The following is a 16858-nucleotide window of genomic DNA, read 5'->3' on the forward strand; positions in this document are numbered from 1 at the left end:
TCTTGGGTCAGTGTTGAGGTGTTGAACAAAATATGGGCAGCAACAACAACATCAACCATACAATGTAAACATACAATATTGACGAATTTTTGATAGTGTAAAATGTGGAAAGAAGTAGCATTTGAATAAATAATATCATATATTTTGTTTAGATTCATGGTTTTTGCTTCAAATAGCACAGCATCGGTAAGTGAAATTTGTCTCACTGATCTCAATTCCTGTTCTCCGAGAACCAAGTGCAGCATTACACTCCTGCTGGAACATCAAACTATATTAATATACCCTGCCCAGTAACAGTCGTTGCTTTTTAATAAGAATATTTTGTAAGCCAGTTCCTTTCAATTACAAAGGTGCATCCAAGTGGCTTGTCGAGCTGCTTGGCAGACCGCTTGACGTGCAGCTTGTTGGGCCGCGTGACAAACTCTCCATCAAAGCACTGCCTTTTGTCACTGCAACATGGACCAAGAGGATGAATATAATGAATAAGAATATATAGGAGAATCAATATTTATTCTCTTGGTCCATAACTGCCTGCAGAGCACGTTTGGCAGAGGGCCCGTCGAGCGGCCAAACGACCAAAGGTGGCTTGTGATGCTTCACATTTATTTGTTGCTTGTATTGAATCGCATTTTATGTCAGTTGGCGCCTGTAACTGAGGTTCCTGACGTATTACTCCGAAATGGTTTGGAGAGCAGTAATGATTCATACTCCGAAAAAAAAGTTATGTTAAGAGATGAATACTTACTCTTGAATTCATTAAATCATCCTCAAGAAGAGACCAATTCTAATGATTTTTATACTCCTGAAGACTGTCACTTCTGTCCAAGGAGTTTTGAATATGCCTACATACAAGTTGCATTTTTGTTCAATTACTCAGCCGCTCAAATCAATCTTGGCAGTATTTATGGCTCAGGTAAATTTAAAGCTAAATGCCGCTTTATATTAATGAAGGCAAATTCAAAAAGATTCTAATAGGAAAATCAAGCTGAGGTGCTCATTAAAATGTTTCTAACATTGCATTCAGGGTCAATATGTATTTATCTTGTTTTTCAGCGTACCTCCTCTAAAATGCCGTCAACAAGATCAACTCGCAAGCCTTCAGCAAAACAATCCAAAACTACCAAGAAGGACAATAGCGAATTCAATCTTATTGTAACTGGTGCACTGAACGACATGAGAAGTGGAATGTCCATTGCAAATGCAGCAGAAAAATGGGATATAACCAAAAATTACCTCCGAACTTTATCCAAGAAGATGAGGCCGAGCGGTGAAAAAGGTAAAATCCATCGATAATGTGGGTATAAACAAGATCTTATGATGCCTTTTGTAGTGCATAGTGGCGAAGAAAAGAGATTGACTAAAGCTACGGAACCTTAGGCTCGCTGTCAGCGTCCTAGACGCCGGCGGAAAACTCTGCTACCGAGTCAAGGGCGAGAAGACGCTCACATTTCGGAGCACGGCACCTTAGGAGCAGAATTCGTGGATTTTTTCCGCTCTGCCTGCTGTCAATTTCTCGAATTTTTGTTGATCGGATAGGATGCTTTGAACCGCAAAAATGGCTGGACGTGCTTTTTTTTAGGAGGGTGTGGATTCGATCGACAAGAATCGACCGAAAAATAAAAACGTGAATTGATCGACACTGATTCGATGGGCAAATTATTAAAAAACCGATGTTGATTCGATCGACATGAATGGATCGGAAAAAAACGTGAATCGATCAGAAAAAAACGTGAATTGATCAACGAGAAATGATTGACAAAAAAAAAAAAAAAAAACCGGTATCAAGTCAATCAACATGAATCGATCGAAAAACCAAAATGTGAATCGATCAACGTAATTCGATCGGCTCACAGCTTGGTCGATCGATTCACGGGTTTGTCGATCAACTCACAGGTTTGTCGATAGACTCACAGGTTTGTTGATCGATTTATGGCTTTAGTTGATCGATTCACGGGTGGGTCGATCGACTCACTGCTCTTGTCGATCGATTCACGGCTTTTGTCGATCAATTCACGGCTTTTGTCGATCAATTCACGGCTTTTATGATTGATTCGTGGGTTTGTCGAACTAAATACATTAAAAAATCGGTAGGAAAGGCAACAGACTGAGCGGAATTTTTCGGCATCTCCGCTCTGATCTGTTGGCGACAGTCCTCCATCGGCGTTTTCCGCAGCGTCTCTCTGCCGCTAAGGTGCCGTCCCCACGTAAAATCATCAGACAGATTTATCGGCGTCTGTCTGCGGCGTCCTGGACTCTGCGGACGGACGCGCCTAAGGTTCCGTACCTTTAAACTGTCAATGGCATCTATTCATTTTATCGCTAACGCAAAGCCTTGATGACATCTGACTTGGAGATATTTGTGAAAATACTCATTTCAATGAATAAGGATAAACATAGGAGGTACGATTTCTGATTTTAAAAAGTGAATTTTGTCGAGAATTATGTTTGGCTCGAAGTCTAAATTCCTTTGGTGAAATTTTTCTTCTGTAGGTAGGAGTCACGGTCCCTTACTTATCTTTAATCTGGTTTTTTGTTGACGGTTACAATTGTTTTTTATCATTAAGAGCTTAGAGCGCTCTTAAGATTTAGTTCACTTTGAAACTGTGTATCCCAAGTGCTGTCTCTCAAAATGTTTGCTCCCTTTTTATTATTTCGTATTATATTCCTTGTATATTATTCCGTTTTATTCCTCCTTTTCCTTGCATTTTTGTATGCAATTTTTTGAAAATGTTTTCAACAGGGCAAGGATACCACCTACCCATACCTGGCCATTTCTTAGCGATTATGTGGTCTTATTTTCGGAGAACACACGGGAACGTAAGGGAGGACTTGAAAATGATTGATTTTTTTCTCGAGAACGTGACTTTGTTCTGGGCATGGAATTTTTAGTTGAAGTCTTAAGCAAGTTTGATCGATCGAAACAAATTTGTACGACAGAATCACATTTTAAATGAAAGGAAAACTTGTTTAAAGTATGTCAGTATAGGGAATGATTCCCTCCGCATAATTCATTGTTACCAGATGGTGCTGAAAAATCAGCATATTCTCCATTTGAATCCATCTAAAATATCTACATTTTATTGTATAATCTGGCAGCCTTGCCGAAGATATTACCAACACACTCTCACACGATTTCTCCAATGGCCAGGAACGCTAAGTAGGGATTGGTGAAACACATACATTTTTATACAGAAACTATGATCAGTCATCTTCAAGAAATTAAAATGTATTAGGGTATCTGCAGTATCATGACTTCAGGTCAAGATTGCCAGATTTCTATATTAAAATAAGAATAAGATTATTTTATACATGCTTAAATGGGAATTTTCAGCACTATATGGTAACAATGCTGAGGTATAATGTATCATAATTCCACAATATTTCAAGATATAATGTGACTAAAATCTCTAGAATGTGTATGTGTGCTAAAAAGGAACTATATTGCTTTTTCACAGGTAAAGTTGGAAGACCAGCAAAACCAGGGTCAGGTTCACACGCTCTACTAAGCAAAGAGGAAGAAGCCATGGTTGTGGACTGGATTGCTGACAGCTACAATGCTGGTTTCTCCTTGACCGAAGATCAAGTCTTAAATAGTATTCAGTATTTACTCACTGAGCTTGGTAAACAAACACCTTTTCCTTATAATCGACCCAGCAGAAAGTGGTTTGATGTTTTCTTACTCCGAAATCCGGAAATCTCCATGTTACTGTGTAAGAAGGTAAACTCGCCTGCTATGAGTTCGCAAAATCAAATCGATGCCTGGTTTGAGAAGATTTCCAATTACCTGCAAAATATCAACCTTTTCGATGTGCTCAAGGATCCTGACCGAATGTTTAATGGCGATGAGCTGGGGTTTTTTATCAATCCCTATGATAATAAAGTTCTCTTCAAGAGAGGTGCTCAAAAAGTATTTCAAATCATCAATATAGACCAACGACTTCATGTAGCCATGTTTCTAGCATTTAGTGCCTCAGGAATGATTGCACCACCAATGTTAATCTCCCAGCAATCAGCATCATTGCGGTGTTTCCAGCAGAGTGTCCCTGATGGTTGGTTCCTTGGAATCTCAGAAAATGGTTGGATGACTGGCAAGACCTTTTTCGAGTACATTGTCAGTGTTTTTAAGCCTTGGCTCGACGAAAACAATATCCCAAAACCTGTCATAGTTTTCTTCAACAGTTCTACAACTCATCTCACTCTACAGCTGAGCCGCTGGTGTCATGCTAACGGCATAGTTCTTGTAGGAGCACTGCCAAACGATGCATACGTTGTCCAACCGCTTGATGTGTCTTTATTTGGGGTTTTACGAACGCAGTGGTTTCTGGAAGCTGATCGCGTACGTCGAGAGGATAAGTCAGCAGCTTTGAAAGTAAGTAAATTTTGCTCTACATTGCAAAAAGTCATAGCTGAGAATTTAACACCGGAACTGATACAGACTGGTTTTCAAAAGTGTGGCATATTTCCATGGGATCCTCTAGGAGCCAACTTTGAAAGCCTAATCAAGGATTTCGACATAAACGAAGCTGTGATCGAAAACATGGAAGTCCTATCCTCCGCTGGTGATGCAGATCCGCGGTACAAACTAGTTTTGAAAATATTAGAGGGAGAAATAGGTGAAAATAAAGTGAAAAGTTTCTATGCCCTGAAAAATGAGTCAAGATGGTTTGATCTGGTAGACCAAAAAGATATTAGTCTCTTCAGGGTTTGGAAGCAAATATTGAGTAAAGCGGAGGAAGTCCCAAATTGGGTTCCAGAGAATTACTGTGAGGTGGTAATTACAGATGAATGTTTAGATTCAGATGGGAAAGATAGAGTTACAGCTGAAGACATGGAACAAGAAGTCTTGGCCAAGGATGAAAATAAAAAACTCCAGGATAATTCAGGCAAGAATGTCTCAACCACTTCTAAAAAAAAGGTTACAAAAAAGAGGAATAGAGGGTGTAAAGATGAAAGTTGATCAGATTTAACTGAAATAAATGAAGATTTAATAAATTTTTTTTTATTTCATTTAGTAAGCAGAGTTTTATTGATTTGTGGCGTTTCTATTACTCTGTCATTACTGTTACTTTGTTTCTTGAGGATCGGGAAGTGGAAATAATTTTTCCCAGCATTATCCTCAGTTCTCCACCGATTTAGGAACCTAGCATCTTTGAACAACCAGAAAACTAAAAATAGTATAGGAGTTTTATATTCTCTAAAGAGGTTTTCTAATAGTTTTGGTGCCTATTATGAATATTTTATCAAATCTATCTTTTCTTAGAGAGATATTCTCACAAAGATATGTTTTTAAATCTCTTCTGTTGGAAAGGTCCTCTCGTAGTTTTAGTTCCAATAATGAAGTTTTTCTGAGCAGTCTTGCCCACCAAAAAAAAACTACTTTTTCAAGTGGCCCACAGGAAGGCTTTAAAATTAATGCTGAAATGCATAAAATCTCGTATCCATCATCATCGCGGATATGAATGGAGTACCTTTGCAATTTTGTTGTTATATATGTTTCATTCCTCAGCCATCATTAGCAGTAAATATTCTCCAGTTTGAATCAAAATTTGTGTTCGATTTGACGTAATCAAAAAGATAAACCCTAACAAAGATATAACTAAATTATTTTGCGGGGCAATCTGATTGCTTGGATCAAACTAACATAGATGTAGTGCTTTAAAAATCATGCAACTTCATCTGTATCCAACAAATACCTATAAGCTCAAATTTGTTCAGTTTTTTGTCAATCTTCAGAAAAACTCTTTTAAAAAAATTCAATATTTTAAAAACAAAGGAAGCTTTGGACGATTTTGACAATACTGTAATTGCGTTGGGTCCCTTCTGCTAAATTTGATCCAATGAGGTAGTGGCAAAGAATTTTTACAGTGTTGTAGTATAGTTGCTCTTATGTGAAATTTCGTGAAAAAAATCAAAACTTTCATGAAAAAGTTCAATGAAGCATTTCTAAGGGGAGAAAAAGTTCATCAAAATCCAACCAATCAAAAGCTTGGTGGCAATTTGATCTAGCAAGGCAACGCCTGAAGATGAGTTGAGGCAATCTGCAAATGCCGTTTCCTCCGCTCAGCTATGTCATCAGCGCTTGCCAAAAATATCATTTCAAACAGGTCCCATTTTTTGGATCTTCAAAACAGAGTCACCTTGCCATTAAGGATGAAAAAAAACTGAAAAATTTCTAGAAGCGTAGTTCACTTCTTATTTTAAAAAAGTACATTTTTAAAAAGATGAGTGCCACTGAGCCATTAGTATCCTTGAACATAAGAAAGTTTCCGTTGAAGGTATTTTTGGTTGAAATCATGCAAATGTCAAATTTGTATCAGAATCCTGAACTTACCCTAAGACTAAGCTGAGATGTGAATGGATTTGCAAGATTAATAATGATTGTTGCTGCTGTTGTAACAGGCAAGTGTCAAATTATTCTCCCTCCCGCTGTTTGGCTGAAAAATTCTGATAAGTTCAGAAAATAATAGTGATTCATAATGTTGTGATTTGTTTTATTTTTATTTATTTGTTGAAACCTGTGTATTTTAAGTTTCTCCTCTGAAAACTCAAGTTGTTGTTTTGTAAATAATTTTTTTATTCTATTCTACTACAAGGTGAAGTCACGCCTAGATTTAGAAATGAAATGATACCGCTTTTCATTGTCAACCCTTTCACAGATGACAGGCCTCAATTCCGTCTCACTCTCTGAGTCTTTGTGATCTCCATTAATTTTTTTCTAAGAGACTAGGCACACAATGGCAAGAAATTTAGCGGCAGTTAAAGTTTGATACCATCTGATATGATGTTCTTTATGGCCTCTTGAGCACAATGGGCTTCTGAAACAGAACTTTCCAAGTGCCGATCTTGAGAAAATTTAGGGCTGAAAAGTAAATTTTTTTGTATTTTTACTCGGTATATCTAAGTAGTAGGAATGTTGCAACCTCTTTTTGCTGATCGGGGAGATTTATTTGCTGGTTGGGATAAGAAGACAGACAAAAAAATCAAATTCCTCTGAATAATACAGAATGTAGTGCGGTGTCCTTAAAGACTTAATTACAGAGCCACATCTTCATTAGGAAATGCGTACAAGAAGGACAAAAAATTTACTTTTCAACCTTGCTTTTCTCAAGATTGGCACTCAGAAAGTTGAATTTTCAAAACCTATCGTGCTCAGGAGGTTGGAAGAAGCATCATATTAAACAATCTAAAACCAAATTCCTTGGTAACAAGTGCATGGCCCTTTTAGGTAGCTTTTGGATTTACCTCAGAAAATTTTTTATAATTGGTTGCCAGAGGTGTTTGTTCATGCTAAGTAGAAATTTTGGGTTAAATTAACTTGTAGGTTCTAGCAAATAAAATGTCCCAAAAAGCCCTTATGAAAGTACATCAAAAGAGTATATCATTGAATTACATCAAATGACTAATGAAACCAAAAGCATTATAATTAATTCAAAATTACTGTTTACTAATTTTATTTTATTTTATTTTATTTTTTTTTTTTTCTAAAGATTTTGGTAAGAAATGAAAGCATGTTATCAGGTGTGTCACAGATGGTTTTAGCAAACTAAACTTGTCTCTGCTTACTAAATGTGACTTGGATCTCTTTTTCTCCCCCTCCAAATTCAGAAAATCCTGTTAATGATATGGAGGATTAATTCTTGAATGCAATCAAACATAGTTTGTAGGATATCTAATTTCGTTAGATTTTCACTTGCCATAAAAATTTGCCATCTTTAAAGGTTGAAATTGTTTTCGAATCGGAATGAGCACATTGGTATCTAAACCTTAGAGTAGGCATGAATTTACCTTGAAGGCAGGATTTATTTCTCTTCTCTATTTTCATTTTGTCTCTTTCGTCTGAGTATTTCAGTTCTATTTGACTTATTAGGTCCTCCTATTCATTAATCATGAGCCAAGTTATTTTAGTATAGTTAGTATGATGATTGCATTTAATTTTATTCATGAATAATTTCTATTCTAATTCTTTTTTAACTACTGCTCAAACAGATGCATCTAAATCGTTACTGGTTAATGGTATGGCCTGCTGCAAAAATAATCTTGCAGCTGCATTGGAATATTCAAATGTTTCTTTGGGGGGAGGGGGGGGGGGAATTTGAAACTCTATTGCAGTTTTTTTGGGATCTGAAAGATGACAGAGCACAAGTAGTGAGAGAGATGAATCCTGTATCTAGAAGTACATGTAGTGTATTTTCCGAAGGGAATACACTATTTTTCCTCTTGTAATTTACTTTTTGTGATAAAGGAAGTCCAAACTGTGGACTGTTTTTGATATTTGTAGAAAACTGTGTTCATGCCTTTTAAGTCTTTTTGAATATTTTTGTTGTTTCGTCAGAACTATTTTCTCTCTGTCCTCTTTTGTAACTTAGTTATAGATTTTCTATTATAAGTAATATCTGGAAAAATGTATTTTTGAATGTAAATGAAAATTATTTTGTTCGGTGAGGTGCTATTTTTATGGAAACTGAGAGTAGATTAAACATATCAGTAGAGTAGAGTAACATCATAGGTTTTTTACATTATTGTTTGTATCACGATCATAAACCTTTCTTAAATACTGAAAACGTTGTTGAAGTACTCTAAAGGAAGCGATGGCTTTATTATCTCAGGAGCGGACATGTACTTGAAAAATCAACAACTTCAGGCGATTGTTCTCCTATCCATGAGAAATTGAAAACAAAATATGCATATTCCCTTCAAGAAAAAAAGATTTGAATGAAATGTATATCTGCAATCACTGCCTCTAATTGTCCAGGTCCTCTTCTTTTGTTCAGCTTCACTTATGAATTACACCCAAACAATCGGTTTCGGTGGTTAAAATTTAATTCCTCCAATCAATGCTTTGCACCTAAGTTTAGTGTGGAAACGACTCATCAAGAATATTTCTGATTTCTATTTGTTCGAAGTTGGGAAGCAGTGGTTACTGAGAGTTGTGCTTAAGTTTTGCCTCTGAAATAGTGACAATATTCAAGCCAGTCTCCGAAAATTTTGGAGTCAAGTTGACAAGCTGAATTATACTTCTTCATTATCAAGTATCATTTTACAAACGCATGCGTCTTGAATTATTGACACAAGTGATTTGGTTTTTATCTGTTTTGTGTTACATAATTTTAAAATCAGATGAAATTTTAAAGTCAGATGAAGACCTCAGTCTTTTAGAAATATTCAATCAGGGGCGAGATAGAGAGAGAGAAAGAGGGAACTAGAGAAACAAATTTAATTAATGAATGAAGAAAATTGGTGTGTAAGGAGTCAACCGAAAGGAATCACAGGTTTAACTCTTAAGTTTATTCAATTCAAAAATAAGATGAAGCACCTGCAGAACAGACTGTTTGACGTGGCAAATAGAGAATTTCTCAATTTTGAAGGAAAATAGAAGAAACTGAAGTGCTTGGCCGAATATTGAAGAGAGAGATAGTGTCCAGAAGTTGCATAATAATCCTGATTTTGTTTGGTCTTTCGCGGTTTTGAAGTTTAATCTTCTACTTCCAAATCCAAATTATTTGAAGCCCATGATGTTTGTATTGCAAGACTATTATTGCTCATCCCATTCGGAACTAGTATTGGTGGTTCATCCCATTTTCAGTTTTATTTTGTGTCAGAGTGTGAGTTGAAGCTCTCAACTGAGACTTCTCTCCACTTAAAATTTCTTGCTTTGAATATTTTAATTTATTCATGTTTCTCTAATAGGTACCCATATTTTGATTGACCCATATTTGAAAGGGACACATTAGTAAATATTGTCAAAGCTGTGTGTGTCATCTTGTCTTGTCACCAAGGCACCTCAAGGTTACCCATAACAAAATCTTGAACTTTTGTACATTATGTAAATGGTTAAGATTTTTTATTTTTTTACTTGTTCTCTCTGTTACAGAAATATTTCCGTTGTAATAAAATTTCTCCTTAGCTTAAAAGCAGCTAATGGAGACCAAAAAATCATTCTGATTCCTTTTCTTCAACTTTCCCCAGAGGGTTCAATTTTATTAGCAAGGAATTAAAAACAGAAACAATTAGGGTAAGAGGATAAATGGTCATACCCCGATTATCCGACCACTCATCAGCCAACTCCAAATTATTTGATATTTCAGTTATCCAACGAAGGCAAAATTGAGTTTTTGCTCAAAAATAAGTTAGCAGATATGACAAAAACCATGTATGGCAAACCATGGACAAATATTAAATATATATGTATGTGATTTTTCAAATTATTTGTAAATGACTGTGTTACAAATGCTATAGAAAATTCGTCATACTTGCCCCTCATTGTTGCAAACAGCCTGAAATGACATTTCCTCAGTTTTTTCTTGGTGATTTGACTACCATACTTCTACATCCGACCGCTGCCTTAGCCACCAATTGTCTGACAAGCGGCACATTACTGTATAACTTTTCTTTTAATTTTGCGAGTGTTTTCTCAATATCTGTGCTTCAAAGTTACATTACTTTTGGTTATGTATCTACAAGGACTGATATGAGTTTGGACAGGGTACAGTTAGAAACTTAACAAAAAGTAAAAAGAAATAGGAAGAAATATAACATTCTTCAATTACTTCATCAGTAAAATAACTTTATTCCTTCTCTGAAAAAATGAAAACCATCTTTACATACACTTTAGTACAAATACTACTGCTTTGGCATCTGAAATACGCATTGAATTGGTTCCTTTAGTCAACAATCAACGGATCTAAATGGATTTGTCAAATATACACCATTTATAAGAGGTAAAAACCCTCAATAATCAGGGATAAATGAAATGATGTCCTCGACCTTGTTTGGACAAAGGAAAAAGTGTAAAAAAATAAAAGTTGAAAGTTTCTGTATCTTCAAAACTTAACGTTCACATCAATTACCCCAATTATTTACTGTATAAAAAATCTGTATGTACAATTACTGACTACTGCAAGTTAAGAGCAACACTAAAATTTACAAATAATATTTTCATATTTATTCTGACTCAATTCATTAATGTTCAGAACGGTGAGAATAATATGATGTGATTAGCAAAAAAGAGGGAAGGTTGTAGGTAACGGTTATAAGAATGAGATCAAAGCAAAAACCTTGGAATAAATTGATGGGGGGGGGGGGGGGGGGCTGGAGTTCTGCGTACAAAAAGGAATCAAAAAATATAAATAACATCGGGACTTGAAATTTAACTATGAACCGAATTATGTTCCTAGATTTTCATTTACATATCACAATCAATAAACTAAAAACAACAAGATAAAAATTCAAATGAGAGCATCCTTTTAGTTTTGTATGAGATGATGCACAATAATTGTACACTATCCAAGTATTACCTACCTACTTTATTATGAGCAATCCAACCTGATTGTAGAGAAAAAGTTCAATCACACATCCTCTTCATTTTTGTCCACTTCATACGAATGGAAACAATTTTCTTAATTATTTGGTGACCTCGAGTTTAAAGAATCACTCAGTACAGGTTTCCTACTTATTGACGGTCTTCGAGTCATTTTACTTCAATACAATAAGTATTTGACGAGAATAAAGTCTCCTCAGCCCACTTAAGTAGGTATTCATTGTTCCAAAAAAATTACCTGCTAATATCCCAAATTTTAAAAAATATTTCCAAAGCATATCTGGTCCAAAGTTTCACTCCTTACAAAGAAATTGAAATCTGGCGATAGAAAATAGTGTAAAGGTAGGTACCTACCGCCCTTTGTAGCAAGGGTGCATGCAAAAGTTTGAAAACTTGAAGATAAGTACAGATGGAAAAGAAAGTATAAGAATTAAACTTGATAAAGTGCCCGTTTTCCCTCCCCTTCACTAAATTCCAATCGTTGTATCAATCGTTCGATAATGAAATTTGGCAACTCACAAAAGTTAGTAGCGCCAGTGCAACCGCTGTAATTTCTCAGAGAAGATCTTTTAAAAATTAAGTTTTACATAAATGTACTTTTTTCAAACTCTGAAACCTTTTCAGTCAAACCATGAAAATCAGCATTTTTTTAACCTCTGAACTGACTACAAGTGCAAGTGTAGTTTTCACAAGTTGAAAGGTTTTTTCCCCCTTCTTTTCTTCCAAAGATGAGGTCTTCTTTTCTTCATGGGGGAAAACGCTCGAACCTTAAAAAATGTTGTACAAGTTTTTTTATACATGCACTCTGCTAACCTTTGCCTCACGTCTGTACACCCCATCAGTTAATTGTAGCAGTGCTCCTATTTTCTGGACTTTGATACCAAATATTAAAAAGTTCGGAATCTTGCGGAATTTTTCCGAACATTTCAATTTGAAAAAATTGAAATTGATTCTCGAAATTTCAATTTTCAACATCTGTCAATTAACTTCACCTTTTCAGGATTTTGCTCTTCAACATCAACAGTGACTGCTTTACCCAGATTTGGGATATTTTTTCTAAACTATTAATAAATTTAGAGTCTCAGGGGCTAAATTGCATCGCAATGTTGCAAGGTTTCCCTTAAAAATGTATATCTTAATCCAAGAATTCAAATTTTCCATCAAAATATCTTGAATAAAATTTTGTCGCAGTTTGATGGAAAAAAACCCAGATATTGTCATTATCAATGAAATTTCATTCAATTTTTTTTGTCAAAGAAGGTTTTATGAATTTTTACAAAATTTCTCAGGGGCTGAGTAAGCGACCTGCAAGAAATAATCGAGAATTGGTCCAGTAAGAAGTGAAAGTTGCAATTTGGTGAAATTTGACCGCAACAAGTTACCTGACATTTTTTTTGCAAGTAAACAGTAGTTTTTTTCGCAACATTTGCATCACTGCAAAATAAACTGCGATTTTGTTTCAGTGAATAATGAATAGAAAATATTTCTTTCTTAATACAGGCAACCTACCTACGAAGCAGGGGCGCCATTAAGGCAAATGCTAGGGAATTGCGGGCAGTTATTCAGAGCTAAATTTCCAAAAATCTAAAAAAAGTTCATTACGATGTACCAAGATTACCATCGAAGAAGGTCAACTCTGAAATGGGGGGGGGGGGGGGTTGCTCCTCCTACCCTCTCCAGATGACGCCCTCGCTTCCAAGCCAAATTGCAATTTAATTCCATAAAATTGAAACTTCAGTGTAAGAATTGCTACAAAAACTTGTAACTTTATAATATTGAAACTTTTTTGCGAAAGTATCAACTTGAACCACTGCCAAGACACCAGTGGAGGGTCTCTCCTTGTCTCAGTAGTCGTCTTTGTTTTCTGCCCTCGTTGATCTATCAAAATCATTTGTGAAAGATTGTATGAAATTTCACTGTAGGTGTATTCACCGAAAAAAAAGAAAGATGCAGACTTAACATTCTGGATGTAGAAGAGTGTGCAACAACTCACACAAAGCTGAGTTGACCGCCACAGCAGTTATCTTTACCCTGCTGAAAATGGTGAGTACAAATGAGGAGAAAATCAAAGTCAAAAGAATCGAATTTCAACTCATATGAATAGAATTTCAACTTATATGAATAGAATTTTATTCATATGAGCAGAATTTCTCGATCAGTTTTCGCCAACTTCTATGACTAGAGATTCCAACTCATATGACTAGAGATTTCAACTCACATGAGTTCACCGTTGAATCTACCGTGTCTGATATCGCAGAAACTAGTCACCGCATCAAAAAATCGTAAGAACAAAATGTTTTTATTTTTCAAGTATACCTACTATTTCAGTGTCTCCTGGTCAGAAACAGCACTTCTGAAAATGGAAAAAATCGAATTCATTTGAGTTGAACTTTTCTACTCTTATGAGTAGAATATTCTAGTGATACGAGTAGAATCTCTTCTCATATGACTCCATATGAGTAGGATTTCTACTCATCTAAATAAGAAGTTCTACTCACGTGAGTTGGCAAATTCTGAAGAGCCTACTCGTCATTTTCAGCAGGGACATCTTGATATTGCTATAGGTAGTAACTGCTGTGGCAGTTAACTCAGCGTTTTGTGAGTTGTCGCAATTTTTTTTTACTCCCAGAATGTTAAGTGAGCATCCTTTTTTTTTTAGCGTACGCGATGAAATTTTGGAGTTCCTTGTTCAGGTCTTCTCCTGAGAGGAGGACGGCTTGCTGATACGGGCCTGGAGCTCGTAGAGTCGCTGGTGGAGTTTGATGTCCTGCGGCGGGACCCCGACATCCACGAGGATCCGAGTGTAGATGGGCGTTGTGGAAACCTGCAGAAGCTGGTATGAGATGGAGTTGAGCCCATCCAGTCGGTAGCGCCTTTGCGAAGTCCGCACAAGCTTTTGTTTCACCTTGCTCGCCAGCGTGTTCCGTTTCTTGTGCTTGAGCATCGTGTAACGTCCCAGCCAGTCCACTGGCCGCGAGATCGATAGGCCCACCTGCCCGACCCTGCCGACAAAATTCGCCAATCCTAAATTTCATTGCATAAGCGCGGCGAAACGGCATCAAAAGATGGTGGCCGTAGTGAGGAAAACTAGGGTGTCAACACAGCCCAAGATAGGAGAGACGTAACAGACCTCGCTTTTTAACTTTGCTCTCGAATCCGAAGGACGCCTCTTCGGCAGCATACTTAGAGTTGAGCATTGCGAGTTCACGCCTTGCGCCATAGCGCCTTCAATTTTGCATATGCAACACGGATATCCATCAAGCGCGAATAGTTGTATATCTGCGCCATCATTAATGCGCGTTACGGTGTCTTTTATTTTCGAAATTATAGAAAAGTTAAAGTTAAGTTTGCTCCAAATATACTATGATGTACGTATCCAAATCAGTAATCATTTTGAAGAAAAAAGAAGAGAAAAAGAACAAGTTTAGAGGTCTCTGAAAGGCGCACGTTTAAAAATTGGTATTTTGGCGAGATTTGCGCATGTCGTGTCAAGGAATCATTGTTCTAACGACTACCCACAAAAATCCCAAGCGCGACCATCTCTTCCGGAGGAGTTACAAATGGCGGATGAGGAGGGAACGTAAAAAAGCGCCAGTACCTATGTTACCAAAAAGCCGAATATTTAAAAAAAAAAAAAAAAAAAAAAAAAAAAGGAATTCTTCCCCTTGAAAACATTGAAAAAACCTAAATATAATACTTTAGTAACTATCGAAAGCAGGTATATGAATTCGGGTCAATCGCACCCGACTCGGGACTTTGCGTATAAGCCTTGGTCATCTAGGGGTCTTATGATAATTTCTGCATTAATGCAGAAACAATTCATCGGAAGAATAATAGAGTAAGACTCACCTGTATCCCATATCATCATCTTCACCACCCCAACCCCAGTATAAATTCGAATATCCGTTCACTTTAAGAAATGCTCCGTTCGGATGTTGAACACTCCTCCCACGAGCACTCTGTAAGGCAACCTGCAAGAAATACAACGAATAAAATAAGAATTTTAAAAAAAATGAGAGAGAGAAAAAAAAAAAACCGAGAGAACACAGACAGCGTGCGAGTCTTAAACGGGTCCTCGGAGTTTTCAGATTTTTCGCGCCGCGTCCACCGCGCACACAAATGGCGCAGCGAGCGGGAGGCAAAAAGGCGGGAAAAGAGGGCGGGAAGTTAACAATTCAGAAGCGCGCCGAATTCAAATGACGCGTGGTCATAATGCGAGCGATTGAGCACAGAGAAGAATTTCATGAGCGCCGCCGCCCGCGGCGCACTATGGTTCAAAACTCAAGAATAGGAAGAAATAAGTCGGATAATGACTGAAAGATCACGAAAGTTTCGTACTTGACTGATGTCTTTTTGAGTCGCTAATTTCGAATTTGATGTCAAATTGCCTACATTTTAACACCCTGACCTAAATTGTGGGTAAGTTCACGGTTTATGGCACGCTGCGGCGCGGTGTTCTGTTGCTGCCAGCTCGAAATCCACACTGACGCCTACAAACCTAAAGGGATACTTCAAGCATTGCAATGCGCGAAGTAAATAGCCTTTAGGTTTGTAGGCGTCAGTGCACATTTCGCGCTAGCAGCAGCGCCCCGACAACGTTCTCTTAAAACGTTCTCAATAAAATTTGGCCATAGCCGACTCGGCTTCTGTTCAACTCGGTCCAAATATTGTCAGGCTTTTTTCCGATTTTTTCATGCCTCATCTTCCGATATGAGGTTCTCCTTCATCTCCAATCCTAGTTTGAAGGGATTCGTCGGGGAGTTCTAGACCCTGCTCTGTCTGCTGAGCACCAGACACGATTTAATTTGTGAAGGGCCTTCTTGGGAAGGGATTTGTCTACTTACTGGTAGGCAAACTCATTGACGGCGACGGAGAGATGTCTGGGTTGGGTCGGGCAGCTGTACATGTTCCGATCGTCCTCCGGGATCATGTCCACGTCATGGAACACGAAACAGTGGAAGTAGCGTCCGCCTGTCGCCGGCGGGAACCGCTCCAGGATGATTCGAAAAGCCGAGTTCATGATCGCACCCTTGTTGAACGTGTCGTTCCCGCTCTGTTATCAAGTAACAAAAGCAACCTCAGATAAGAAATCAGTTTTTGAAATGAAGCCCTCCGGGTCGATTCTTGATATTTATACACAAAGCTATAGACAAAGAAGACAAAAGAAATATGGAGGGATCCTATTGGTGGAAGCGGGTGGTTGCACGGGACAAAAGAGGTAGGTACTAGACCAACTAACGGCAACCCACGAGAGACCCGACAGTTAGTCCATCATTTTCTCCCTTAGTCTATAAGAGCCACCCGTTTCAACCAATAGGATCGCTTCTTGCTCTCTATGTCTTCTTTGTCCATCGCTTTGTCTATCAATTTCAATAATCGGCCCGCTGGTCAGACTCGTTACTCGAGGGGATGAGATTCTCTCAATACACTGTTAAAAGATAATATTCTGATTTCAAGAGGACATGATAGCGAGTTAAATTCGACCGTAATGGAGCTCTGCATGTGTCAGGAATTTGTAAGCACTGATTCCTTGGTAAAAAT

At 37.4% G+C, this 16858-nt stretch overlaps 2 protein-coding genes across 2 annotated transcripts in view; one reads left to right on the plus strand and one right to left on the minus strand.

Annotated features, from left to right (window-relative positions):
* The first annotated feature begins 26 nt into the window (after positions 1-26).
* LOC109039555 (uncharacterized) lies at positions 27-9936 on the plus strand. Its single transcript, XM_019055063.2, has 3 exons — positions 27-186; positions 1054-1276; positions 3456-9936. The coding sequence occupies exons 1-3, from the start codon at positions 157-159 to the stop codon at positions 4955-4957; spliced, it is 1755 nt and encodes a 584-aa protein (XP_018910608.2). The 5' UTR covers positions 27-156; the 3' UTR covers positions 4958-9936.
* Positions 9937-10543: 607 nt separating this feature from the next.
* LOC109039552 (beta-1,4-N-acetylgalactosaminyltransferase bre-4) overlaps positions 10544-16858 on the minus strand; it is a 75193-nt gene continuing 68878 nt past the window's right edge. Inside the window, 4 exon segments of the mRNA XM_019055054.2 lie at positions 10544-14319; positions 15167-15230; positions 15233-15288; positions 16162-16370. Of these exon segments, the coding sequence (XP_018910599.2) occupies positions 14007-14319; positions 15167-15230; positions 15233-15288; positions 16162-16370 (642 nt within the window). The 3' untranslated portion in view covers positions 10544-14006.

Source organism: Bemisia tabaci, chromosome 3 (assembly GCF_918797505.1).
Source record: "Bemisia tabaci chromosome 3, PGI_BMITA_v3".
Lineage (NCBI taxonomy): Eukaryota > Metazoa > Arthropoda > Insecta > Hemiptera > Aleyrodidae > Bemisia > Bemisia tabaci.